Consider the following 26,384-nt stretch of genomic DNA (forward strand, 5'->3'; position numbering starts at 1 on the left):
CTGCACAATCTTTTTTTGTAGCCGCGCTGCGATCCTTTCGTTCGCACTTCTGCTAAGCTAAGATACACTCCCAGAGGGCAGCGGCTTAGCGTTTGCACGGCTGCTAAAAGCAGCTAGCGAGCGAACTCAGAATGACCACCAATATGCAATAGAAATGAATTTAGAAGATGCCATGGTTCACAATTATGAGCAAATTCCCTGCTACAAAAGGAGCAATCTGCACCATGTGACACAGCAGGAGGGGCAGACATACCTGTGCAGGGAGATGTGTCGTAGTCCGAGCTCATCTCTAAATGTCAGTGTAGATACAAAGCTTCCCGATATTTATTCCCTACAAGCAGAAGCAGCCGGTGTGCACCCTGCAGGCAGGAATAGTATAAATGCATTTGCACCGCAACATTATTTCTTCCAGGAGCAAATTGCTCCTTATTTTAATTTGCTCCTAGCGCAGTCCTGAAATGCAGACGCTGTGCTACAGAATGATCTGACGGGACAGCTTTGCTACCAGCTGACCATGCCTGGGGAGATGTGTTCTGGAACGTGCCATCAATGGCAATGACCGGGAACATACAGTCACATGCCGGATCCCAGGCTCACATAACCGTGTCTTCATCACATCCTCCATAGAGCGACCCCACCGCCTCAAACACTTACCTGCATATGGTGAGCATCCTTCTCCCATTGGTTTCTGCAGCTCTGGTACATGAGCACCACCAGTGATGTCACCCAGATGTCCAGCCAATCAGTGAACAGAAGGTCCCTGCCATGTGATCAGATGGACTAATCACTAACCAAGGCGAACTATTTAAGTCAGGAAGTGGCCCAGAATGGACAGTTCAACTCTTCCATGGACTAGTACCTTGGCCCCAGGTTTCTGCTCTGATGTTCCTACATTGGACATCCTGAAAACCTGCTCTGGTAATCGTACATTGGATATTCCTGCACCTGTCCTTGTGCTCCTGCATTTGGGCAATACTGAAAACCTGCACCTGTCTTTATTCCATCATAGGGGTAATTCCGAAGATCCGCACCTGCACATCCATTCTGAAATATATCCTGCATACCTGCGTCCTCCCTCCAGTGCCAATACCATCCGCAATCCAGCTGTGTTATCCTCTATATTGCAGCAGCTCACCTTCTACTGGTCTTCATGCATAATCCAGCTTCTCCAATATACCAGAGCGCTCAGCTAGCCCCAGGTGGTCCTCACCCAAATCCCAAACATTAAAGAGCTGCACTTGTGTTTTAATCCTAATGGACCCAAAATTGCGTCTACAGGCCCCAGAAGATCAGTATTGTGCTAAATACAGGGGAGGGGGTCTGATGAATGATGCCGGCTGGTGCCCCCCATACCACCTTCCATGCAGTTGTCACATGACTGCGCTAATCAGGCTCCGTCAACCCCCGAACATAGACGGCTCCAGCGCCAGGATTGCATAGTGTATAAGAGGGGCACATAGCCCAATAGATCTCAGTAAGTGATGATGTAATGTTATATTGTGTAATAATTAGTCTGGTTACTCTAAATATAAAACTTTATTTGGCTTATGTACATGTGTCTCCCCAACATACAACAAAGTGATGACTGGGCACGTTATCTCCGCGGTAAAACAAGACGGGCTTCACGGTCACTAATCCAAGACGCAGGACACAGTAGCTCATGTTTTGGGCTTATAAATATAATATATTAAGTCTGATTGTGCGTCTGTCATTGGAGTCGCAGCCATGTCCGTGAGTTGCGGCTCAAAATAGTCTATGGATCAGAGACGTGGGCAGTGGTCCGTGCTAGTCGGGCCTGGGGTCCTGGCGATCATCTGGGAGAGAGAGGAAACAAGAGAACCCTATATACTTATCCCACGTACAGTCACTGATACACACAAACAAATTCAAATTGGACATTTCAGCTCAGAACGGAGGTTGTTGGGATTAATGTGGTTCTATGGGGGACAGCTCTTTCTGGAGAACATCAGAGCCCTCATCCGGGAGGCTAGGGAAGGGGTGCACTTATAGTACGGTCTCTGTGTTGACGTGATAAAAACACCCCAAAATATTCAATTGATTCCAACCTTTGTGTGCATGAAATGATGGACTAAAGGGTCCATAGAATATTATTAGGATTCTATGCAATTACACAGCAGGAGATGTTGGGGTTTGTTGGACAGTAAATGTCAGGAGACCACATTGCACAACAGAGATAAGGGGCTATATTACTCCCTGACCACTTCCTCCCATGCCGGACTCCTGGATTTCTCCCGTGCTGCTCCTATATCTCTGGATTGCCCTCCCACGCTCCATCAGATACTCACCCAGCCTCCCTGCCTTCACATGCTCACAAAATGCATCCAGTTAGCCAAGATTACCCCCCCCCCCCCCCCCCATCCTCTCACTCTCTGCAATAACCAACCAATAGCCTCTCCAGAATGTGAGCAGGTCCCTCCGTCCTCCTGAGGTCTCAAGGTAATCACATAACATGCAGATAAAATGATGTATATGTGTAATGTTCTGCTACTGTGTGTAACGATATATACTGTATATATATTTATTTATATTTATTTGGGGAGTACTGGCCAAAGGAATGTTAAAGGATATTATTAATATTGCATGTAATATTTCTGCCCTTTTTAATCCCGCAGCCAAACAGTAGCAAAGCGGTGGGATATGAAATGCTGCCTCTTAGTAAATATGTTCCGCGCTTGATAAATATACACCTACAGCTGCACGCTGGGTGTCCCTCTCTGTCACGCATTAACAGCCCTTTATGAACAGCTGCCATAGATGTGTGGGTCACTACACCAAATGACCCGATATTCCCGAACGCCCATGGTCAATTTGGACTGTTCTTTTGTTAATGCTTCACTGAACTCTACGGAAAGATGCTTATTCAGACTCCCTAACCTTGTCCGTGGGTCGTAGCTCTCATCATAGATTCTCCTGACTGTCCTCTGCCTGCTCCTAGGTGTATTGTACCTGGAGACCCTCTCCTGGAGTGTGCGGCTGACTTGAATGGAGATCAAGTCCTTCCAGAACCTCCGATTGGCTACTGATTAGGTTCTCTGACGGTTAGAGAAGCTCTCGGACGGACTGCGCGGTGAGAACCCAGCTCTGTAACTGATCGGAGGAGAGGACACAGAGGGGTCCCAGAGCAGAAGACACTTCCTCTATGTCAGCTCTCGCTGTATAGTCAGTCGTGGAACCCAGAGAAGGGGATTCAGATGCAATACAGAGTTCTGCTAGGAAGCAGGCACTTACCTCCGAAACAGCTATGATAAGAGGGTCACGTGAGCTGTATCACGTATGGTCGCACAAACAGTGGCGATACGGTGTCCAAGAGGATTGTGGGAGCTTATTATTATCGGATAACATAGGGGCACCAGGGTCTCTTACCGATCAGCGCTCCCCTGGACGGATCGCTGGTTCTGCTGCCGATAACTTGGCCGTCTTTTGTCACGGTCACTGTGGTAGATGTGTTACCCTGCCCGTCTTGTACAGTTCTCTTCTCCTCCACTGTCTGTGACAGAAGCATAAGAACGCATTAGGAGACACTGGCATTGTGACGCAAACAAGATGTCCGACACAACGGACTGCAACGCGTAAGCGAGCAACAGCTAACGCTGCAAATAATGGTGGCCGGATGGATAACATGGTAAAACCAAGCCAAGCTGACAGAATAATTCCAATCACCAGTCAGATGAAGTCAGTCTCAGAAAAAAAAAAAAAAAACGTAAAAAATACTCATTATATACATTTTGCAGTCGACTGGAAATGCTAGCACCCTGCTCCCGTCACAACCCGTGCAGTTCCTTTTTCCTCCTCTGGTGCTTCTACCACACTATGGCCTGTGTCTAAGCACAGAAATACAGATCAGAGTGTGCTAGAAGCACCAGAGCGACACCACAGGCAGGAAAGAGTTTTGCCTTTTTATCTAATAACACTGTCACTGTAGCAAGCATATGTATTACATTAATGGAGGCACTGAGGAGAGCTTCATCTCTCACTGTGACAGAACAGAGACAGGATCTGGTGAGAAGTCACTAGCCGTGCGATGTCTGGCGACTAAGTGATATAGGTGATAGATCGGTGGAATGGGATGCTGGATCTACTGATAGGTCTGTGAGCTGATGGTAAATAGCACGAGGTAGGAGACGAGGCAAACTGAACCCCTTTGTGTGGGCACCACCAGAAGACCAAGGACCTGGAATGACTGCAGGTTGAGGAGACGCCATCTTGAAGGAAAATAATCTTCTCCACAGATAGGAAGCTTTAGGCCTCAGAGAAAGGGTGGAAGCCCACACCCAGACAAAGGAAATGCTCAGAAGAAGAGAAGACCTCTGGTGGATCACTGACCAGCTGAACGGTGACAGATTGGCCAGAGGAAGGCTTTGGTCACCTTCCTCTGTGGGGCATTTGTTAAAAGGTCACCCAGGTAGGAGATGACTGCGATCCTGCACTCATACATAGAGGATGTAGGAGAAGTGCAGAGGAGGAAAGGAGGGACCAGAAGAAGAGAAAGACCGACTCCCAAGGACCACAGCATAGACCCACCACCACCACCACAGGTTTCTATGTCCTACACTACAAAGTGCCTCCTATTGCTCTGTGGGGGGATCTGAAGTTAATATTCCTGCATAAAGTAACAGATACAGTTATATTACCTATAATCATTTAGGTGTAAACTAGAACTCACCCCATCAGGTCTCATCACTTTGGAAATAGAGACACTCCGGAAAAATGATGAAGAAGTTGGGTTCGTTGGCTTCAGAATCGAGTCCAAACCATGAGAAGAGACCTCTGAGTCCAGGACTAGAGAGATAGGAGTGAATGAGAGGTCAGAGAGGTATCGGGAGGGAGGAGTGGGGGTCCCAGACCAGAAAAGGAAGGAGAAACCGGGACACAGCCAGAAAAGTGAGCAGAGATCAGGGCTGGGTATAAAATGAGGAGAGGGTCTGACACGGATAATGCTATCAGTGAGCGGAGAGAGATAAAGGAACCTATTTACTAAGCCTTAGAGAGGGATAAAGTACTAACCAACCAGCTGCTGTCATTTTTCAAACCCAGTCTGTGACATGGCAGTTAGGAGCTGACTATCTGGTACTTTATCTCTGTCCAAGGCTTGATGGATCTCCCCCTTTGAGAGATGCCGTCTTCTTCATGCACCAGTTTATTATACTACATTATATACAGTCCCAGGCTGAGAGTACCTACTTCTGTCTCGCTTGGTGTTTCCAGGAGGGACGGCCACGGGACCATCTTCCTGCGGTGAGGAGAGAAGGAGTAAGATGTTTCCAGTCAACTGTACCCAGATGTCGCCAACACACACCCAGTACTATAAAAATAAAGGGGAGGCGATCTATGGCGCCACCACCTGGTCAGGAAGTGACATTCTCATCAATTGTATTTTGCCTGAATCCTGTTTTCAGCAAACTGGAAGTATTATCCAGGCCCCTCTCTAACAGACCCACACCCCATTCTGGACACAAATATGTGGACTTCTGATTGTAGTGCTGGGATAAGGTGGTGTCAATGCTGTTACCAGTGAAATGGTCGTATCTATATACAACACACCCATCTGTTACTGCCACGGGGAAGCCATCCTGGGTAGCGTGGTCCTTCCTGGCTGCTGGAATCCTGGGAAAACGGGAACTGCTCTCGGGGAAGGTGGGAATCTGGATATTTTAACATGAAGTCTCGCAGTGACCCACTCCTGGATCCTCCTGGATTCTGACTCGGGGGCTCAATCCCTGGTAGATCTACAGAAAAGGAAGACAGGAAAAAGCAACTTAGAAAATATATTGCAAAAGTGGGAGTAAAACACAGGTCTCTGCTCTGCTTCCACCCCGGGGCATTAAGCCTGTAAAACTAGTCTGACGGCCTGGACAATGCATACACAAGGCAGCGTTATGACTGTGGGGGTCATTCCGAGTTGATCGCTCGCTAGCTAGTTTTTGCAGCGCTGCGATCAGATAGTCGCCGCCCACAGGGGAGTGTATTTTCGCTTTGTAAGTGTGCGAACATCTGTGCAGCCGAGCTCTGCAAAAACATTTTGTGCAGTCTCTGAGTAGCTCTGGACTTACTCAGCCGCAGCGATCACATCAGCCTGTCTGGTCCCGGAACTGACGTCAGACACCCGCCCTGTAAACGCCTGCGTTTTTCCTAGCACTTCCAGAAAAACGGTCAGTTGACACCCACAAGCGCCTTCTTCCTGTCAATCTTCTTGTGATCGGCTGTGCGTAAGGATTCTTCGTTAAATCCATCGCACAGCAACGATCCGCTTTGTACCCGTACAACGCACCTACGCATTGCGGTGCATACGCTTGTCCAGTAGTGACCTGATCGCTGCGCTGCGAAAAACGGCAGTGTGTAATCAGGTCGGAATGACCCCCTGTGTGCGCTCACTTAATGAAGGGGAAGATGAGGTGCCTGACTCCTGTAGAAACTTGTGCTATATCAATTTGAGATCAGGAATCACCTTGATGACAGTCACGGAGACAGCTGTGACCGGCTGTCTTTTATTAAGCTTACTTGATATGTAAAAACACCTCTGCGTAAAGAAAAATCTTTGGGAGAAAGAAGCCACAGGAAAAACCATGTAGAGGTGGCGAAACGCGTTTGTATGATAACTGCACTCATCAATATTCACTTATACTTTTTCACTATAACTATGAGGGCACAAATATTAGGTTATTGGGAGAGTAGTGTGTTTTATATAAGATCTAAATAAACAACAAAAATGATTCCAAACAAACTCATAATAATAGTTTCATGTTTCATATGTAGATGTGCTAAACATTCTGTTCTGTCTGGTGATGCGGTATTACATTTCTCGGAAAGGCTATTTTATGTATAAAAAGTCCTTAGTAGATATTTATTTGAAAAAGAAGAGTCATAAACCTCATTAGCATAATCACACCTCTTTCAGCGAGGTCGCTTAGGTCTTAAAGGGCCCATATTTGTTTGGTAACACTGGATTTAATGATCTGCACAAATATAAGCATTTTGTATTGCTGATTGGATGTTACACGACATAATACTTCCTCGGATGTTCCTCATTATCACTACTGAAACTGGATCACGCGCCTGCAACATTGGTGTGAAAATGTTAGGTAGCATCCTGGCGCAAATCCGAGCTTTGGGGCGGCTGCTCTCGGAGAGGACACCAGAGACCATGCGGAGTGACTGCTGGAAACCCCTTCAATAATGTCTGGGTCCAAAAGATTTGCACTGCTAACAATCCAATGCTAGATGACAGATTAACCATCTGTGTTCCGAGTTGAAACCACCATCATCTACCATAAGCTGGATGAAGGCTCCTCCCCAATTACACTACCTGCACCACTCCCACCCCGCTCCCCACACCCTCCAAAGAGTCCAAACACAAGGATATAACTTACTGGGAACATCACGAATCATTGACCCGAAATCTGCAAATAGCTCATTGAAATCCCGGAAGAACGACTCAAAGCCAAAAGCGTTGTGAAAGGAGGGGTGCTGGTGGCCAAACGGCGACTGGAAGCCGTGGCCAGACTGCTGGAAGAAGTCATCCTCATCTTCATCGTCATCCTCTTCATCCTGCGTCAGGCCCCCAAAGAACGGGTCCCTGGAACCAAATGAGATGGCACTGAACCGAGCTACACGACACAGAACCGGCTTTAGAACATAACTAGAGGACTGTGTGTTACAGATGGAGCCTTGATCATCTAGCCTTCTCTGCTGCACCTAGGTGCACCAAGGCTTATTAGCATAATCCTTTCATCTATTGTTCTCAGCTGCAATACAATACAGAGAGAACAATTCATCAGGGTATTAAGGGGGTAATTCAGACCTGATCACAGCAGCAAATTTGTTCTCCAACGGGCAAAACCATGTGCACTTTAGGTGGGGCAGATGTAACACGTGCAGAGAGAGTTAGATTTGGGTAGGTGTGGGGGGTGATAAATCTGAAATCTAAATTGCAGTGTAGAAATAAAGCAGCCAGTATTTACCCTGCACAGACACAATATAACCCACCCAAATCTAACTCTCTCTGCACATGTTACATCTGCCCCACCTGCAGTACACATGGTTTTGCTCAACTGCTAACAAATTTGCTGTTGCGATCAGGTCTGAATTACCCCTTAAGTCGACTGCCATGTCTCAATTAATCCTAGTAAAGGGATAGATGAGGAGGGCTCCATCTGTAAATCAGAATTCAACCAAAATTCAGCTGGAAAGGGACGAGATAGATTTAAAATAAATAGTCAAAATAAAAAATAGGCGCTACAGACAATTCACATTTTCCATAGCGCTGGGCCAGGATATGATGGTGACAGGTAGAATGCTATTTCCAGCCTAAGTATATTTACAGTCACATCCTTGGATCCAGGTGCTGAGGCTCACAGAGGACAATCAGATGGACCCTTTCCCAGCACTGGCCTAACCTGCGTTACCCTACACGCCGCCCCACAAACATTAATCAGACTTTATAACAAGCTTTCTGTACAACTGAGGTTCTACTGCGGATTTCAGTAAACCACACCCACTCATTAGCATAAGGCAGTAGGCTACAGCGGGAACCATGGCGACACAGTGTGACAGCACGCGGGCTACAGAGCGGGTATATGGAGGGTATATAGTTACTATACTAGTTGCACAGTGCAGTATCCCAGCTCTATTACACAGACAGAAGGGAATGGCTGGTCTGTTGTGTCTGGACTGTGACGTCAGCACCACAATGTTCAGGCGCTGAGCTATAGGGGCAGGTCATTTCCCAGGGGCGTGTATCCTATGGGGGGCAAGCGTCCCAAACACTAATATGGGCGGAGGGATAACGAGACCCCTCTATGCGGTGGGGAGATATGGAGACCTCAGGGGGGGGGGGATATGGAGACCTCTCTATAGGACCCCACTTTTGGGAGGGGGGGGGGGGGGATACTGAGACCCCTCTATGGGGTGGGTGGGAGGGGGATATATGGAGGTCACTCTGTTGGGGCAGATATTAAGACCCCTCTATGGGGTCAGGGGGACACAGAAACACCTACATTTTGAGGGGGCGCAGGGGGATACAGAGACCTCTCTATGGGGGGGTGGGGAGAGGGATACAGAGACCCTATATGGGGGTAGAGGGGGATACGGAGACCCCTATGTGGGGGGTGGAGGGGGATACGGAGACCCCTATGTGGGGGGAGGGAGTGGGACAGGGGATACAGAAAGGGACACATCATTAGACGGTGTGTGTCATGTATGGCATGACTTTACTATTACAGGAAAACAGCAGTACAGCAATGTGCCCTATCCCCTGTGTGTCATGTAGTGCATGGAGGGGCAGTCTAGATAAGCCCCGCTCCGTGTCTCCTCACCTCATCCCCGGTGCCTCAAAAAACCTTCTGAAAAGCTCGAACAGACTCATGTCCCCGCCGTGTGTCACACCAAACTGCTGCTACTGCTGCCCAGCGTCGCTCACTGCCCTCACTTCCGCCAGCCACTGCTGCGGTACAGCCTACTTCCGCCAGCCACTGCTACTGTACAGCCTACTTCCGCCAACCACCCACTTCCGCCAGCCACTGATGCGGTACAGCGTACTTCCGCCAACCACCCACTTCCGCCAGCCACTGCTGCGTTACAGCCTACTTCCGCCAACCACCCACTTCCGCCAGCCACTGCTGCGGTACAGCCTACTTCCGCCAACCACCTACTTCCGCCAGCCTTTGTGCCACTTGGTTCTATATCGGAGTGGCTGAAGGGACCTTGTGACGTACCTAGGGGAGGAGCTACGTCACCAGGGGGAGGAGCTACGGGCGAACAGGGTACCCGAAAAGTACTTGCAGTCAGTGTTAGTCACTCTGGGAGTGGGAGGAGGAGGTAGTGGCTATGGCGGGTCTGGTGTCCAGTGAATGACAGGTTTGCGTCACTTTATAATGTGGCATCTGCTGGTACATAGTATATATATATATATATATATATATATATATATATATAATATCATATCATGTCTATGTATCATCTGCACAACATGCCAGGCGATATATTGGTGTAATACAATGTAGCCATTTGTGTGTTTGTTGCATTTGGGTTCACACCTGGGTGTCTGAGTCCTGTGTTACTGTGTTCAACCCAGGTAGCTACCTGGATAGGATTCCTGGGTCACTCAACCTGTGTTGAGGAGTTTCCACTTACTAAAAACCTGTCTTGATGCGCATGCCCCTGTACAAAAACATGGGTAAATTAAGCTAGTGGAAAAGGGGTATAGCTTGTTATCTAATGAGGGTCTAGAGAGTCAGAGTCCTCCTGAGTCCTGTCCCAGTGTGTAAGTAGTACAGAGGCTGCTGCTTTTCTTGCATGTGACCAGATAAATTATATATTTTATTTTTCTATGTGTATTTTAAGGTTGTTTAAGTTGTCTTGTTCCACTACAAGAACATTTTATGAATGTTACTTTCAATTAGGTGGTGCTATAAAGTGTTCATGCATTATTAAACTATTAGCTTAAATCTAAAATACTCCATTGGGCTAAATTTAATATACACAATCCATATCTCTGAACATGACCTATTCCAGGAGGGACAAAATGTTCTCTACCTGGACTTTCCTCTTATGTTATGATTGCAGTCACCTGTGGTAACACCGTTCTTATCAATGAAATGGTTCAACACAGGTGACTATAATCCTATATTAAGAGGGAAGTCCCGGTAGATAGCATTTTGTTCCTCCTGGAAGAGGTCACGTAGGGAGGTATGCCCAACTAACATACAATACCACCTCCCCCACCCCCACACACTGGGACCCTCCTGTCTAAAGTGCCCCGGGCACCTCCAAGGCTTGATCCAGCCCTGGATTGCCTCCTGCTGTAGGAGTGGTGTGTAGTGTCTCATGGTGTTGGGTTAGGTAGTGTACTGTGGTCTCAGGATTTCATGTGAATGGTGCAGGTTCCTGATGCCAAGTGACCGGTGGCTAGCTGTGGCATTGGTGCTACTAGTATATTTTATTCTGCACGATGTTGGGACTCGGAGCATAGCTCTGACACCGGTGAAGTCCCGCTCCCAGGCTGTTTGCCCCGTGGGTCACTCACAGAAATACCACGGATGGCCACTGATGGGTGAGAACATTAATGGTCTCCCATAGCACATTTGGTGACCATTGATGGCCATTCAGTTTCACCATTGATGGTAAACACACTGATGGCCATCTCTGTCTGCATTGCATGTGTCTTGTTTTGTTCACTTGTGTGGAGAACCTGCCCAATACTCCAGCTGGGTGGCTGCAGGGTCCTATGTCCGCCTCCTCTGCTCTGTTCTCAGCCTGGCTTGTTTGGGAGGTGGTAACTAGTAGAGAAAGGAAACATTCTCTCGGTAGGGATGGCCTTCGGTGTTGGCCATTGATGGCCACGAACTATGCTATATGAGACCAATAATGGTTTCTCATTGATGGCCATCCCTGTTATTTCTGTGAGAGGCCTGCAGGCTAATAACAGCCCAGGGGTGGGGCTTTGTGGGTGTTGGGTGGAGCTAAGCTCATGTCCCGGCATCTTGTAAAAAATAACTATTCGTTCAGGCCTAGCCAAAATTTTCTAATGTAGATTATTTGTAACACTGAGCTGAAGCCATATTGGTTCAGTCGGTTCCCTAAGAACTGGTGCAGTCACTGAGCTGCGAGGTACAGAGTGCCTCAATGAGGTCACAAATTCCTGTTTGGATATCCTGCGTTCACACGACTGTCGGCTCAGGCTTCAGAATAGCTGCCTGTATTGTACATAAGCGGCTGTGTTTTAGAATAAAAGATGGCGCTGGGGGAGGACTGGGCTTCGGCGTAGATCTGACACAAGGTTAGTAATCTGCTGAATGGGCTCCTATTAGGGCCATACTCTCAGCTATGACTTCAGTCTTCCTGTAAATGTCACTTTTCTGTGTTTAATACAGGTTCACCTACATGGTGAAGATTGGCAATCAGACCTTCCCGGCCGTAGTTGCCAACAGCTAAAAGGTTGCCGGGCGGCTGGGGCCGCGGTGAAGCAGCTGATCAGCAACAGCTTGTTAGTCCCAGACCAGGTAAAAGCAATCCCGATCTATTGTACATAAAGCAGAAGAGAAAATGGGCCTAATTAACACCTGATTGCTGCAGCACATCTCGCCTTGGGCTGTTGCCTGTGTGCATACAGATTTTTCTAAGGTGGCGTGTTCTAAACTCTCGGAGTCTGCCACCACCTGTCAGCCTGGCATGGCACCACTGGGCATCAATCTTACCCTTCAGTCGGCACATGAACTCAGCCTATATACAATAGTCTTTTGTTTTTTTTAAAAACAGTTCAGTTCCTGATAGTCAAATTGAAGATGTCACTGTTGAAGTACACCAGGATGAGGATATGGGTGTTGCTGGCGCTGGGGAGGAAATTGACAAGGAGGATTCTGATGGTGAGGTGGTTTGTTTAAGTCAGGCACCCGGGGAGACACTTGATGTCCGTGGGACGAATATGGCCATTGACATGCCTGGTCAAAATACAAAAAAAATCAGCTCTTCGGTATGGAATTATTTCAACACAAATGCGGACAACAGGTGTCAAGCCGTGTGTTGCCTTTGTCAAGCTGTAATAAGTAGGGGTAAGGACGTTAACCACCTAGGAACATCCTCCCTTATACGTCACTTGGACCGCATTCATCAGAAGTCAGTGACAAGTTCAAAAACTTTGGGTGACAGTGGAAGGAGTCCACTGACAACTAAATCCCTTCCTCTTGTAACCAAGCTCCTGCAAACCACACCACCAACTCCCTCAGTGTCAATTTCCTCCTTACCCAGGAAAGCCAATAGTCCTGCAGGCCATGTCACTGGCAAGTCTGACGAGTCCTCTCCTGCCTGGGATTCCTCCGATGCATCCTTGAGTGTAACGCCTACTGCTGCTGCTGTTGTTGCTGCTGGGAGTCGATCGTCATCCCAGAGGGGGAGTCGGAAGACCACTTGTACTACTTCCAGTAAGCAATTGACTGTCCAACAGTCCTTTGCGAGGAAGATGAAATATCACAGCAGTCATCCTGCTGCAAAGCAGATAACTCTGGCCTTGGCAGCCTGGGCGGTGAGAAATGTGGTTCCGGTATCCACCGTTAATTCAGAGGCAACTAGAGACTTGATTGAGGTACTGTGTCCCCGGTACCAAATACCATCTAGGTTCCATTTCTCTAGGCAGGCGATACCGAAAATGTACACAGACCTCAGAAAAAGAGTCACCAGTGTCCTAAAAAATGCAGTTGTGCCCAATGTCCACTTAACCACGGACATGTGGACAAGTGGAGCAGGGCAGACTCAGGACTATATGACTGTGACAGCCCACTGGGTAGATGTATTGCTTCCCGCAGCAAGAACAGCAGCGGCGGCACCAGTAGCAGCATCTCGCAAACGCCAACTCGTTCCTAGGCAGGCTACGCTTTGTATCACCGCTTTCCAGAAGAGGCACACAGCTGACAACCTCTTACGGAAACTGAGGAAGATCATCGCAGAATGGCTTACCCCAATTGGACTCTCCTGGGAATTTGTGACATCGGACAACGCCAGCAATATTGTGCGTGCATTACATCTGGGCAAATTCCAGCACGTCCCATGTTTTGCACATACATTGAATTTGGTGGTGCAGAATTATTTAAAAAACGACAGGGGCGTGCAAGAGATGCTGTCTGTGGCCCGAAGAATTGCGGGCCACTTTCGGCATTCAGCCACCGCGTGCCGAAGACTGGAGCACCACCAAACATTCCTGAACCTGCCCTGCCATCATCTGAAGCAAGAGGTGGTAACGAGGTGGAATTCAACCCTCTATATGCTTCAGAGGATGGAGGAGCAGCAAAAGGCCATTCAAGCCTATACATCTGCCCACGATATAGGCAAAAGAGGGGGGAATGCACCTGACTCAAGCGCAGTGGAGAATGATTTCAACGTTGTGCAAGGGTGTGCAACCCTTTGAACTTGCCACACGTGAAGTCAGTTCAGACACTGCCAGCCTGAGTCAGGTCATTCCCCTCATCAGGCTTTTGCAGAAGAAGCTGGAGACATTGAAGGAGGAGCTAAAACAGAGCTATTCCGCTAGGCATGTGGGACTTGTGGATAGAGCCCTTAATTCGCTTAACCAGGATACACGGGTGGTCAATCTGTTGAAATCGGAGCACTACATTTTGGCCACCGTGCTCGATCCTAGATTTAAAACCTACGTTGTATCTCTTTCCGGCAGACACAAGTCTGCAGAGGTTCAAAGACCTGCTGGTGAGAAAATTGTCAAGTCAAGCGGAATGTGACCCGTCAACATCTCCTCCTTCACATTCTCCCGCAACTGGGGGTGCAAGGAAAAGGCTAAGAATTCCGAGCCCACCTGCTGGCGGTGATGCAGGGCAGTCTGGAGCGAGTGCTGACATCTGGTCCGGACTGTAGGACCTGCCAACGATTACTGACATGTCGTCTACGGTCACTGAATATGATTCTCTCACCATTGAAAGAATGGTGGGGGATTATATGAGTGACCGCATCCAAGTAGTCACGTCAGACAGTCCGTACGTATACTGGCAGGAAAAATAGGCAATTTGGAGGCCCTTGCACAAACTGCCTTTATTCTACCTAAGTTGCCCTCCCTCCAGTGTGTACTCCGAAAGAGTGTTTAGTGCCGCCGCTCACCTTGTCAGCAATCGGCGTAAGAGGTTACTTCCAGAAAATGTGGAGATGTTCATCAAAATGAATTATAATCAATTCCTCCGTGGAGACATTCACCAGCAGCAATTGCCTCCAGAAAGTACACAGGGACCTGAGATGGTGGATTCCAGTGGGGACGAATTAATAATCTGTGAGGAGGGGGATGTACACAGTGAAAGGGGTGAGGAATCGGAGGATGATGATGAGGTGGACATCTTGCTTCTGTAGAGCCAGTTTGTGCAAGGAGAGATTGATTGCTTCTTTTTTTGGTGGGGACCCAAACCAACCAGTAATTTCAGTCACAGTTGTGTGGCAGACCCTGTCGCTGAAATGATGGGTTGGTTAAAGTGTGCATGTCCTGTTTATACAACATAAGGGTAGGTAGGTAGGACAATTCCATCTTGCACCTCTTTTTTTTCTTTCATTTTTCTTTGCATCATGTGCTGTTTGGGGACAATTTTTTTTGAAGTGCCATCCTGCCTGACACTGCAGTGCCACTCCTAGATGGGCCAGGTGTTTGTGTCGGCCACTTGTGTCGCTTAGCTTAGCCATCCAGCGACCTTGGTGCAATTTTTAGGACTAAAAATAATATTGTGAGGTGTTCAGAATAGACTGGAAATGAGTGGAAATTATGGTTATTGAGGTTAATAATATTATGGGATCAAAATGACCCCCACATTCTATCATTTAAGCTGTTTTTTAGGGTTTTTTGAAAAAAACACCCGAATCCAAAACACCCGAATCCGACAAAAAAATTTCGGTGAGGTTTTGCCAAAACGCGTCCGAATACAAAACACGGCCACTGAACCGAATCCTAGACCAAAACACAAAACCCGAAAAATGTCCGGTGCACATCAAGTTGTAACATGATTTGTGTGAATGTGGTAGAAATAACAGATCAGTGGTAAAAATGTCCCCTAGACAGTGATCTGGTGAAGTGTCTATTGTACTTTTCTGCTGTTTTGTAGTATGATTGAAAGTAATGGGGTTTTTATTTCCAACGTCTATTACAGACACTGATGGTGGCGATGAAAATGCAGCCATACATATGGGGTTGGCGAGAATGAAGGACCACGCTAGAGCTTTCTTACATGATAAATGTAAATTTATTTTAAATATTTTCTTTTTTGCTTTCCCCAAGTAAATTGTTCCCACTATTGTGTGGTGTCTATTTTATTTTTATTTATATGTAAACTCTAAAAGCCAACTATCCTGTGGTGTCTTTTTATTTTTTTTGGTTTTAAAGTGTACATTGGTTTTTCTATTCTGAAGGGGATGATATAATATATATATATATTTTAAAAAACAAAACAAAAACCAGTGAGCAAACAGGACAAATATATTGATATGTATGTTGCCTTATGTCACTGAGCAGTTGGGTTGTGAAACGCTACAACTTGCAGTGTATGGTCACTTAGTTCAGACATGTCCAAACTGCGGCCCTCCAGCTGTTGTGAAACTACATATCCCAGCATGCCCTGACAGTTTTGCTGTCAGAGAATGCTAAAGCTGTGTCGGGGCATGCTGGGATGTGTAGTTTCTCTACAGCTGGAGGGCCGCAGTTTGGACATGCCTGGTTTAGTTGATTAATGACGTGGTTACTTAGGATGTTTTTTGTTTTTTTTTTCATCTTTGTTACAAAAAAAAACCTGGTATGTGGTTATTCAACGCACATCTGCATCTACTAACATGATGGCAGCGCTGTTACGTACTATAAGCTGGTCAAGTTTTTTTGTACACCACATTCACTCTTTAGTGCAACCTTGCACCATTATAACCTGTCGCTACACACTGTGCCCTCACACCATATGCTGCACCATGATAACCTCTGTCACTACACACTGTCCCTCACACCATATGCTGCACCATGATAACCTCTGTCACTACACACTGTCCCTCACACCATATGCTGCACCATGATAACCTCTGTCACTACGCACTGTGCCCTCACACCATATGCTGCACCGTGATAACCTGTCACTATACACTGTGCCCTCACACCATATGCTGCACCGTGATAACCTCTGTCACTACACACTGTACCCTCACACCATATGCTGCACCATGATAACCTGTCACTACACACTGTGCTCTCACACCATATGCTGCACCATGATAACCTCTGTCACTACACACTGTACCCTCACACCATATGCTGCACCATGATAACCTCTGTCACTACACACTGTACCCTCACACCATATGCTGCACCATGATAACCTCTGTCACTACACACTGTACCCTCACACCATATGCTGCACCATGATAACCTCTGTCACTACACACTGTACCCTCACACCATATGCTGCACCATGATAACCTCTGTCACTACACACTGTGCCCTCACACCATATGCTGCACCATGATAACCTGTCACTACACACTGTGCTCTCACACCATATGCTGCACCATGATATCCTGTCACTACACACTGTGCCCTCACACCATATGATGCACCATGATAACCTGTCACTACACACTGTGCCCTCACACCATATGCTGCACCATGATAACCTGTCACTATACACTGTGCCCTCACACCATATGCTGCACCGTGATAACCTCTGTCACTACACACTGTGCCCTCACACCATATGCTGCACCATGATAACCTGTGTCACTACACACTGCCCTCACACCATATGCTGCACCATGATAACCTGTCACTACACACTGTGCCTTCACACCATATGCTGCACCATGATAACCTCTGTCACTACACACTGTCCCCTCACACCATATGCTGCACCATGATAACCTGTCACTACACACTGTACCCTCACACTATATGCTGCACCGTGATACCCTCTGTCACTACACACTGTGCCCTCACACCATATGCTGCACCATGATAACCTCTCACTACACACTGTGCCCTCACACCATATGCTGCACCATGATAACCTCTGTCACTACACACTGTGCTCTCACACCATATGCTGCACCGTGATAACCTCTCACTACACACTGTACCCTCACACCACATGCTGCACCATGATAACCTCTGTCACTACACACTGTGCCCTCACACCATATGCTGCACCATGATAACCTGTCACTATAAGCTGTGCCCTCACACCATATGCTGCACCATGATAACCTCTGTCACTACACACTGTGCCCTCACACCATATGCTGCACCATGATAACCTGTCACTACACACTGTGCCCTCACACCATATACTGCACCGTGATAACCTGTCACTACACACTGTGCCCTCACACCATATGCTGCACCATGATAACCTCTGTCACTGCACACTGTGCCCTCACACCATATGCTGCACCATGATAACCTCTGTCACTGCACACTGTGCCCTCACACCATATGCTGCACCATGATAACCTGTCACTGCACACTGTGCCCTCACACCATATGCTGCACCGTGATAACCTCTGTCACTACACACTGTGCCCTCACACCATATGCTGCACCGTGATAACCTCTGTCACTACACACTGTGCCCTCACACCATATGCTGCACCATGATAACCTCTGTCACTACACACTGTGCCCTCACACCATATGCTGCACAATGATAACCTCTGTTACTACACACTGTGCCCTCACACCATATGTTTGGTACATATACGTGTGTGTGTGTGTGTGTTACAAAATACTGATGTACCAAAGGCTCTGCACAAGCCCCAAAAATGCCATGGTATTGTAATCTCCCCTGTGCTAAATGCTGAGTCATTACACCATATCCTGCATCGTTCCCATGTTCCAAGTGCTGTGCCCATAAAATACTTCTGATTATTACACATATATTGTCATCTAATACTTTGTATATCCTGCTGCATCATCACACTCCTGCCGTACTGCAGACTTCTCTGTACATTGGGTGATAAGTGTTATTATGTGGCATCTGCCTGATCGTTGCCTGTTGCTGAGACCTTTATGGTGCCATCTAATGCATTATGCAGAAAATGGCGCCACCACTTCTCTACCTAGACTTTGTGCACACTCTAAAAAAAAAAAAAAAAAAATATTGCGTAGCTGAGCCATATTTGGCCTCTACTATAAGGACCGTCTGACCCCCAGAAGTAGCTCTTTACATCCATGTTGGTAAAGACAAATGATTTAATACATGATAAAATACACGGTCACGCGGACAGGAAAGATAACATAACACGAGACAGGCTACGGGCGAGGTGACATCACAGGACACGCATACGGTTAGTACTGCTGCTTGACTAATTCCAACACTTTAGCGAACATCTTCTCCATCTCTTCCTTCAGCGGCTCCGTCTTTGCCTTGGTCTGTTCAAGCAGTTGCCTAGAAAAAGACAATGTCGTTACAGGCTATCACCTCTGTGTCTCATTTCTCAGCTCCTGCTAGTGTCTCGTCTCCATTCCTCCCACTACAAGGGTCATTCCCTCTGCTGCCATGGGACTGGCAGTCCGGCAATAGCTGGACAGCGGACCTTTACAGAGTGCGAATTACCCCGATCCTTGTGCGTGACACTATACCCCAATATGTACTAAGGATGTAACTCACCCAGCCTGGGCGTGGAGTTCACCGTTCTCAATCTTCTCCTTAATGTCCAGTGTGCTGGTCTTCAGTGTCTCAAAAAGGCTCTGGAAGAAATCTGTAACCTGCTGGACAGCGGCTGTGTCTCTCTTCACCACCCCAGCTACAACAGACAAGGAACAGGATTAAAGACAAAACTAACAAAATAATATACATATATGCACGCACGTACGTACGTACATGACTGAGGACAACTGAGAGACTCTCAAATTACTGCTGGGTAAATCCAAGGAACCATTCCTTGGTGTAAATTTACTAACGTCTCTAACACAAAGAATTGGTGACGTTGCCCATAGCGGCCAATCAGGTGCTGTCTATCATTTCTCTATTGCCTGTTATAAAATGATAGACAGCACCTGATTGGTTGCTATGGCCAACATCACCAATTCGCTGTTGTAGAAGCTTTAGTAAATATATCCCCAAGGAAAAAGCCTAACTCGAGCGAAGTGCGTTGGGTTACACAACACTCAGGCTCCCTACCTGTCTCCCTGGAGGAGGGAGCAGGGTGAAGGGGGATACACACCCAGGAATCACCAAGGGGTACGTTTACTAAGACGGGAGTTCTATTTAAGATAAGATGTTGTCCTTAGCAACCAATCAGATTCTACTTCTCATTTAACTAGCACCTTCTAGAACAGGGATGGGAACCTTCGGTCCACCAGCTCATGTAAACTACACATCCCAGCATGCCCTGCAATGGTTTTAGCATGGCCAAATCGCAAAACTGTAGCAAGGCATGCTGGGATGTGTAGTTCAACAGCTGGAGGACCGAAGGTTCCCCATCCCTGTTCTAGAAGGTGCTAGATAAATCATAAGTAGAAACTGATTGGTTGCTATGGGCAACATCCCATCTTAAATAGAACTCCCGTCTTCGTACTTTTACCCCCCAAGTCCCGGGGCAGCATTCCCACTTCTTTCCCCTACCCCTGCCTCTTACTATTTTACTGTCATTCCGCTGGCATGTCCAAACTGCGTCTCTCCAGGTGTTGTGAAACTACATATCCCAGCATGCCCTGACACCGTTTTGCTGTCAGAGAATGCCAAAGCTGTGTCAGGGCATGCTGGGATGTGTAGTTTCTCAACAGCTGGAGGGCCGCAGTTTGGACATGCCTGCGGCTACACGGTCTGTGTTCTGACTCTTTGTATTACTTACTGCCCCCCACCCCAGTTAAGGCCACCCACATCCAAAGCTATTATCCTCTTGTGTTTTCTACTATATGTCAATTCATGCTAATTATTTTTGTATTGTTTTTGTTTAATGACCTCAATAAAAACTGGTTACGCAAAACTGATTCAGTCCATTATTTCCATTTAGCCGTCACTTTAAGTGTTGCGCAGTTTAGCGCAGTAGGCGCACACAGCAGGGGGAGCGCTGCGAGTGCCATTGTTGAACATTGTATACACAGGGGGATCGGGACCCCTCTTATACGGCAGCAGTTCCTGAGCCCACCTATTATCTACAGGCGCCTTGTCTAGCCTGACGCTGACGATCGTTATCTCGCTCAGCGGGCCATGCCAGGGAAATACAAGGAACCATTCCTCTTCTTCTTCTTTTATAATACGCCTTAAGGATGCGCTATCCCATTATATATACCGGATCATTTATTTCATTACAGTATAGCAGTTTTTTCAACATAATACTTATTACACGGCACGTGTTCACGTACATATTTATTAGCGAAATATGAAATCAGCGGAAATAAATAACGTCTCTTATGCACGGTAATTAACTTTTGTAAAAATTTAGCAGAAAACCCCCCAAAATTAAAAATATATTAATGTGTTTTATTCTGACTTGTTCCGTTTCCCCTGAGCCTGCGCCATGACAGACATATCGAGGGACAGTCCAGTGATAGTGGAGAGAAAGTACCAGCCAATCAGCTCCTGATTGCCAGGTTACAGGCTGTGTTTGAAAAAAATGACAGCGGCTGATTGGCTGGTACTTTATTTCTCTCCACGGCTTAGTAAATAGACCCCTTTATCTCTTTCCAAGGCTTGATTAATCGCCACTAGATGATAAACAGTAATATTAAAAACTGCTGTCTCAGATTTAATGACCTTTGCAAGAAATATGGCAGTATGCTGTGAGCAACTTACACATCTTAAGTGATAACAATAAATAACATAGGGCTAGCTTCCATCTTACCTTCTAAGCTGCTGACGGTGATGACTAGCAGAGCCAGAGCCAAGACCTTCATGTCTGCAGTGATGAGTGTGCAAGTCCTGGAATATGACAGAGAGGTCCCTGTTACTGGACTGTTCGGCAGCGACCCCCGTGCATTAATATTACTGGACATAGGGGCACTCCCAATCCATGACATTATATCCCCCCTGATGGTGGGTACTTGCACCCTCTCTGCTGGCGTCTATAATGTGCACTTGAGGTAACTGTAGTGCATCATGGTTTCCATATACTGTAGGTGCAGTTTTGATTGTCTGATATGACAATGCTACCAGCAGTGCAGCTTTTATCCATTGCAAAAATGCAAATTGCCCTCAGACCACCCAATGACCCCGACCTGCGCCCTTACACCCCAGAAAAAAACATTAAGGCTTTTTTTTGAAGTTTTGTGACCCACCAGAGGACATTCAAATAAGTAACTTTATAGAGCTGATGCTGCAGTGGACACCACTGAGAAATATTAGCTATTCCCATTGTCTGCCCCCGAGAGGTGATGGTCACTTACCTGCTGTAATGGTGTGTGGATAATCCTGAGTTCTGGGATGAGGTGCAGGTCCTGGACGTGTCCTTTATATAGTAAGATGGCTCTGGCCGTCCCAGCCCTGTGGTCTCCCATTGGCCTCTGGTTGCTGACAAACTGCTTACCCAGCTGAGGTGTAAAGGTCTCTATGCCTGCAACGTGGAGTCCCGTTATCTCCCTGGGGTTATGCTGATTGTGTGTTGCCTTGGCATGGGATAAATCAGGAGGGAGTATGGATAGGGGGGGTCTGCCAGTCTCTAGCACTGATTGGCACAGACGCGGAGATGATGCCATGAATCCACGCTGATGCACCCACGTCTGGGGTTAGTAACAGTCCGCAGTGGGATGTCGGTTGTGTCTGTGACTTTATGCATAAGCCCTTTCCTTGGAGTACGTCCGAGTGTGCAAGGCCAGGTGCCCGCTGTCAGCGTCCATAGATGCTGTGATAGCGCCTGGTGCGTGCTTAGATGCCACCATCGTCTGCACCAATGTACTCAGCCTTGGAGAGTGATAAAGTATCAGCTCCTAACTGTCATTTTTTCAAATACAGCCTGTAACATGGCAGCTAGGAGCTGATTGGCTGGTACTTTATCTCTCTCCACGGCTCAGTACGTCACCCATGGTAATACAGATCAGCGGAGCGCCTGTGGCACAGCTGGCACAGTACCCGCGTGATGCAGGTCCATGCACAGGGGAGTCTGTGTCACGCCAGTCTCTTGCACCCAGCATGGGGCTGGCACAAGCATACCCTCCAATTTTATAAAGTTGGGAGGCGGGCACAGATGCTCGCCAAAGGTGCTGGCCCAAATTAGTGACGGAAGTGCCGCAATCAATGGCCACGCCCCTGTTTTCGCAGCCGATGTGGTGGGGGTGACCAGCGCTCTGCGAGATGCTGCCCATGGCCGCAGACCCTCTCTCAGGGTGAATAGAAGAGTCTATTCACCGCAGCTCTATTGAGCAGCAAGTGAGAGAGGTCTCTAAACTGCCCCCCCCCCACCACCACCACCACCACTGTGGACACTGCGACCCGGAAAATAGGACTGTCATGCCAAAATCGAGACAGTTGGGAGGTATTACTAATGACGACCGGTGCGGCCGTGGGAATAATCACAGTGGGCGGAGCTCTGTGGATACTCACCTTAGCATAGGTAGATGCCTACTTCATGGCTGCCCCTAGGTATGTGGGCAGCGTGCTGGGGGTGTGGCTGAGTGATTGCATCATCATGGCCACACCCCCTGCTATACAATGCCGAGATGACTGGCATTGTACGGCAGGGGTGTGGCTACTACGTAATTCAGCGCAAATCACACTATCGGCCAACAGGACCGCCCACTTCACTCCTAAGTGGGTGACTGCGGGCAAGCACTGGGAGACTTGTGCACTCTTCCGGGTGTTCGGGAGCGCACCACGATTTGCGGGAGCCTCCCGGCCGTTCCAGTAGGCAAGTATGGGTAGTAAGTCCGGCTTCCGCGGCATGGCACAAATACAGCCACTCAGATTCAGGGCCCTATGTGAAATATCCGCTATGCTCGCCACACTTTACTATTCCAAATAGATTGTGACATGGACCCAGGGGGTTATGGGAAAGGTCCTCTCCAGGAAGGTAAACTAGACGCTACCAAAATGGATTTAGCTACGTGTTGTATTCCAGGTCTGCACAACCTGTGACTCTCATAGGCACTGTAAAAACTACAAGTCCCAGAATGCTCTGAAATGTGGCAGGAGATGCTGGGACTTGTAGCTTTGGAGAGGCACTGGTAGTCCCGGCCTGTTCCTCTGGGAGTAAGGGGTCACCTGCAGCCTGTGGTTACTATGGAGATGATGGAGGGAGCGTGTTTACACCTGAGCACAGAGGCCTCCTATCAGTGTGCTCTTTGCTTCTCTACTATCTCAGGGCTGCCATATCTGCCGGTGACTGTGCAGGCCGCACGCACTGAGGTCCTTTCCTGGACCCGTCACCCAACTCCAAAGGTGATGAGGAGCTGTGAGACACGGAACCTGAGGGGAAGATAACCTCTTATCTCCTCCATGTCTGTGACTTTGTGCTCAGCTGTTCACACAGACTGGAGGGAACGGAACCTCTGCCATATTCTAAGATGGCTCCACCTAGGTACAGTCTTTATAGTTAAGGGGCTCGCTTTCTGTCGCCTTTAGGTGGCAATCAGTTGTCTTGTACCCACCTCTCCATCTGCTAAAAGGCTGCAACCCTATTATGTCTTCTGCGTGGTGTGAGTGCCACGTAGGGCCTGATTCTGCGGTGGACGTAGTAGCGCATGCAGCAGCACCCTTCTGTGACTTTATCCATGCTTGGCCACAGGTGACTTATTTAGCACCTCAGTCAATCTGATTTATCCATATGTGCTGAGCCATGGATATACCTAAAACCTGGACCGTCAGGGTGCCTTGAGGACCGCGTTTGGGAACCGCTGCTTTATACAAAGAGGAACAGGGTTTATTGAATTAATTATCATCCATGAGACGGTGATAACAGAACCGGTAATGCAGCAGAACTTGATTCACTTCCCCCGTGTAAGAAGCGGAAACACTTTTCTGCATAACAAAAATCAAACCAGCTGGAACTGATGAATTTGCCCCTTTATCTGTGATGTTCTGCCACAAATACGCCAGTCATGACAGTCAGGTGACCTGGCCGTGTCCTTACTTCCAGTCTCACCCGGAACATGCTGTGACAGAAAACAGTGTTACCAAGAACATAATAAGATGTGCAATGAAAACAAGTTCTATGACATCACTCTGACATTGCGCAACCGCTGTTATTGATTGGTACGCTCAGTGTGATACCCCTGCCCCACACCCCATACCCCCATCCCTTCCAGGGTCTGGCCTGAGCCAGCCAGGGTAAATTATTCACTACAGTTTGGAGGAAAAAGAGGAAATCAATGTAAAACAAAAATAAAAGATAAAGAGGTAGATCAGTGTCTGACGAATTGTGGGGGAACTACAAGTCCCAGCAAGCATGACAATCTCTGTTTTACTGTAATCGAATTTGCATTAACAAAATTAAAGCTCAAACTTTCAATGTTGACTTAAATGTCGTCAGGAGTCAGTAAAGGGGTGGGGGGCGAGGGGTGAGGGGTCAGTTTTGGGTTCTGTATTTCAAAGCTCCACCTGGAAACATTGATGTCCCCACCAGACTCTCCTTTAGCCTTTCCCTCTCCAGTCCCTTATTTATCAGCACTCCTCACGGTGACGCGCGGTACACAGAACCTGAGCCTCGGAGGCCCAGGGTGGGGTTGGGTACAAAGTAAGTACTGTGGCCAGAAACCTTGGTGCAGCCAGAACCTCAACATGGTGTGACCATGACCCCTCTGCCATCGCAGTGTTGCCCCAGCTCACTACCTTCCTCAACTTCTGCTAGGGCCCGACATCTCTCATGGCGACCGTGTTAGACAGGCCGCGCTACCACAGGAGGCCATAACATACAACACTGCGCCCAAGGACAGGAGGTAGATACTGGGTTTTGTCTGCTGTCTCTATACTAATGTAACCCCGGAATCTATTGGCTGTGCCTGGGGTCTTTGCGTGAGCAGAACTTCAGTACCCAGCAGTAGTCACCGTTATTCCCCTTCAGTCATGGCATGAAATCTAGTAGACAAGCCCCACAGGTGCCAGGCAGTGACATCACAGCATGGTGCCACACTCCTTGCCCATTAGCAAGATGAAGGCTCAGCAGCTGCCAGATTAACGAGCAAGAAGGTCCTGGCAGGTGCCCATCCCTATCAATGGCAGGCGCACAGTGACATACAGACTGGCACCCATGGAAATCACCTGGTAGCCCCAAGAGGTAGCGCAGCCCTGTGGGCAGTGTAAACACTCCTGAATGAGCCCCCTTTTACTTCGTTCTTGGACATTTTAAATGTATCACACAGGAAAAAGACAAACCAGGTGCACACTCTAAGTGCTCAGAATACGGATACAAAATAATTCTGACAACCTTATCAACATGGCCATTGATAATATAGACATGTATTAATAGCTACTGTTCCAAGGAGTTACACTCTAGATATCAACTAATATCTTTCAGGGAGACTGACCCCAGAAGCTTACAATCGGTGTAATGAATGTATGAGAGAAGAAAGACATGTATTCGATTACAGCATTCTGCATTATCTGTAGTTTAGTATGTATACAGTATGTAATGATGTATGGGGGGAATATCACAGGTTCCTTCCCTGCAATATGCTGTAGCGGGACTGGCAGGTGTGTGGGTGTATGCGTTCCGCCGCTGTGGGTGAGGCCGGCAGGGGTGTGGGTGCATGAGTTCCGCCACTGTGGGTGAGGTCGGCAGGTGTGTGGGTGCATACGTTGCGCCGCTGTGGGTGAGGCCGGCAGGTGTGTGGGTGCATGAGTTCCGCCACTGTGGGTGAGGTCGGCAGGTGTGTGGGTGCATACGTTGCGCCGCTGTGGGTGAGGCCGGCAGGTGTGTGGGTGCATGCGTTCCGCCGCTGTGGGTGAGGCCGGCAGGTGTGTGGGTGCATGCGTTCCGCCGCTGTG

The 26,384-nt window shown here is 47.9% G+C and overlaps 1 protein-coding gene and 1 long non-coding RNA gene across 2 annotated transcripts; one reads left to right on the forward strand and one right to left on the reverse strand.

Annotated features, from left to right (window-relative positions):
- Nucleotides 1–1,517: 1,517 nt before the first annotated feature.
- Nucleotides 1,518–9,469, reverse strand: HAX1 (HCLS1 associated protein X-1). Its single transcript, XM_063946853.1, has 7 exons — nucleotides 9,333–9,469; nucleotides 7,389–7,594; nucleotides 5,563–5,747; nucleotides 5,203–5,251; nucleotides 4,685–4,800; nucleotides 3,385–3,508; nucleotides 1,518–1,814 (listed from the first exon to the last, which is right to left on the reverse strand). The coding sequence occupies exons 1-7, from the start codon at nucleotides 9,380–9,382 to the stop codon at nucleotides 1,786–1,788; spliced, it is 759 nt and encodes a 252-aa protein (XP_063802923.1). The 5' UTR covers nucleotides 9,383–9,469; the 3' UTR covers nucleotides 1,518–1,785.
- A 319-nt stretch (nucleotides 9,470–9,788) lies between these two features.
- On the forward strand, nucleotides 9,789–15,788 carry LOC134980165 (uncharacterized). Its single transcript, XR_010190346.1, has 3 exons — nucleotides 9,789–9,873; nucleotides 11,889–12,017; nucleotides 15,645–15,788. It is a non-coding gene; the product is annotated as an uncharacterized LOC134980165 (long non-coding RNA).
- Nucleotides 15,789–26,384: the final 10,596 nt, after the last annotated feature.

Source organism: Pseudophryne corroboree, chromosome 12 (assembly GCF_028390025.1).
Source record: "Pseudophryne corroboree isolate aPseCor3 chromosome 12, aPseCor3.hap2, whole genome shotgun sequence".
Lineage (NCBI taxonomy): Eukaryota > Metazoa > Chordata > Amphibia > Anura > Myobatrachidae > Pseudophryne > Pseudophryne corroboree.

Excerpts from the sequence above, each read along its gene's own strand:
- HAX1 (XM_063946853.1), bottom strand. The coding sequence starts at position 9,382 with ATGAGTCTGTTCGAGCTTTTCAGAAGGTTTTTTGAGGCACCGGGGATG. Across the intron at positions 7,595-9,332 it reads TTTGAGGCACCGGGGATGAG|GGACCCGTTCTTTGGGGGCC; the intron begins GTGAGGAGACAC and ends ATTTGGTTCCAG. Across the intron at positions 3,509-4,684 it reads AAGTGATGAGACCTGATGGG|ACAGTGGAGGAGAAGAGAAC; the intron begins GTGAGTTCTAGT and ends CTTCTGTCACAG.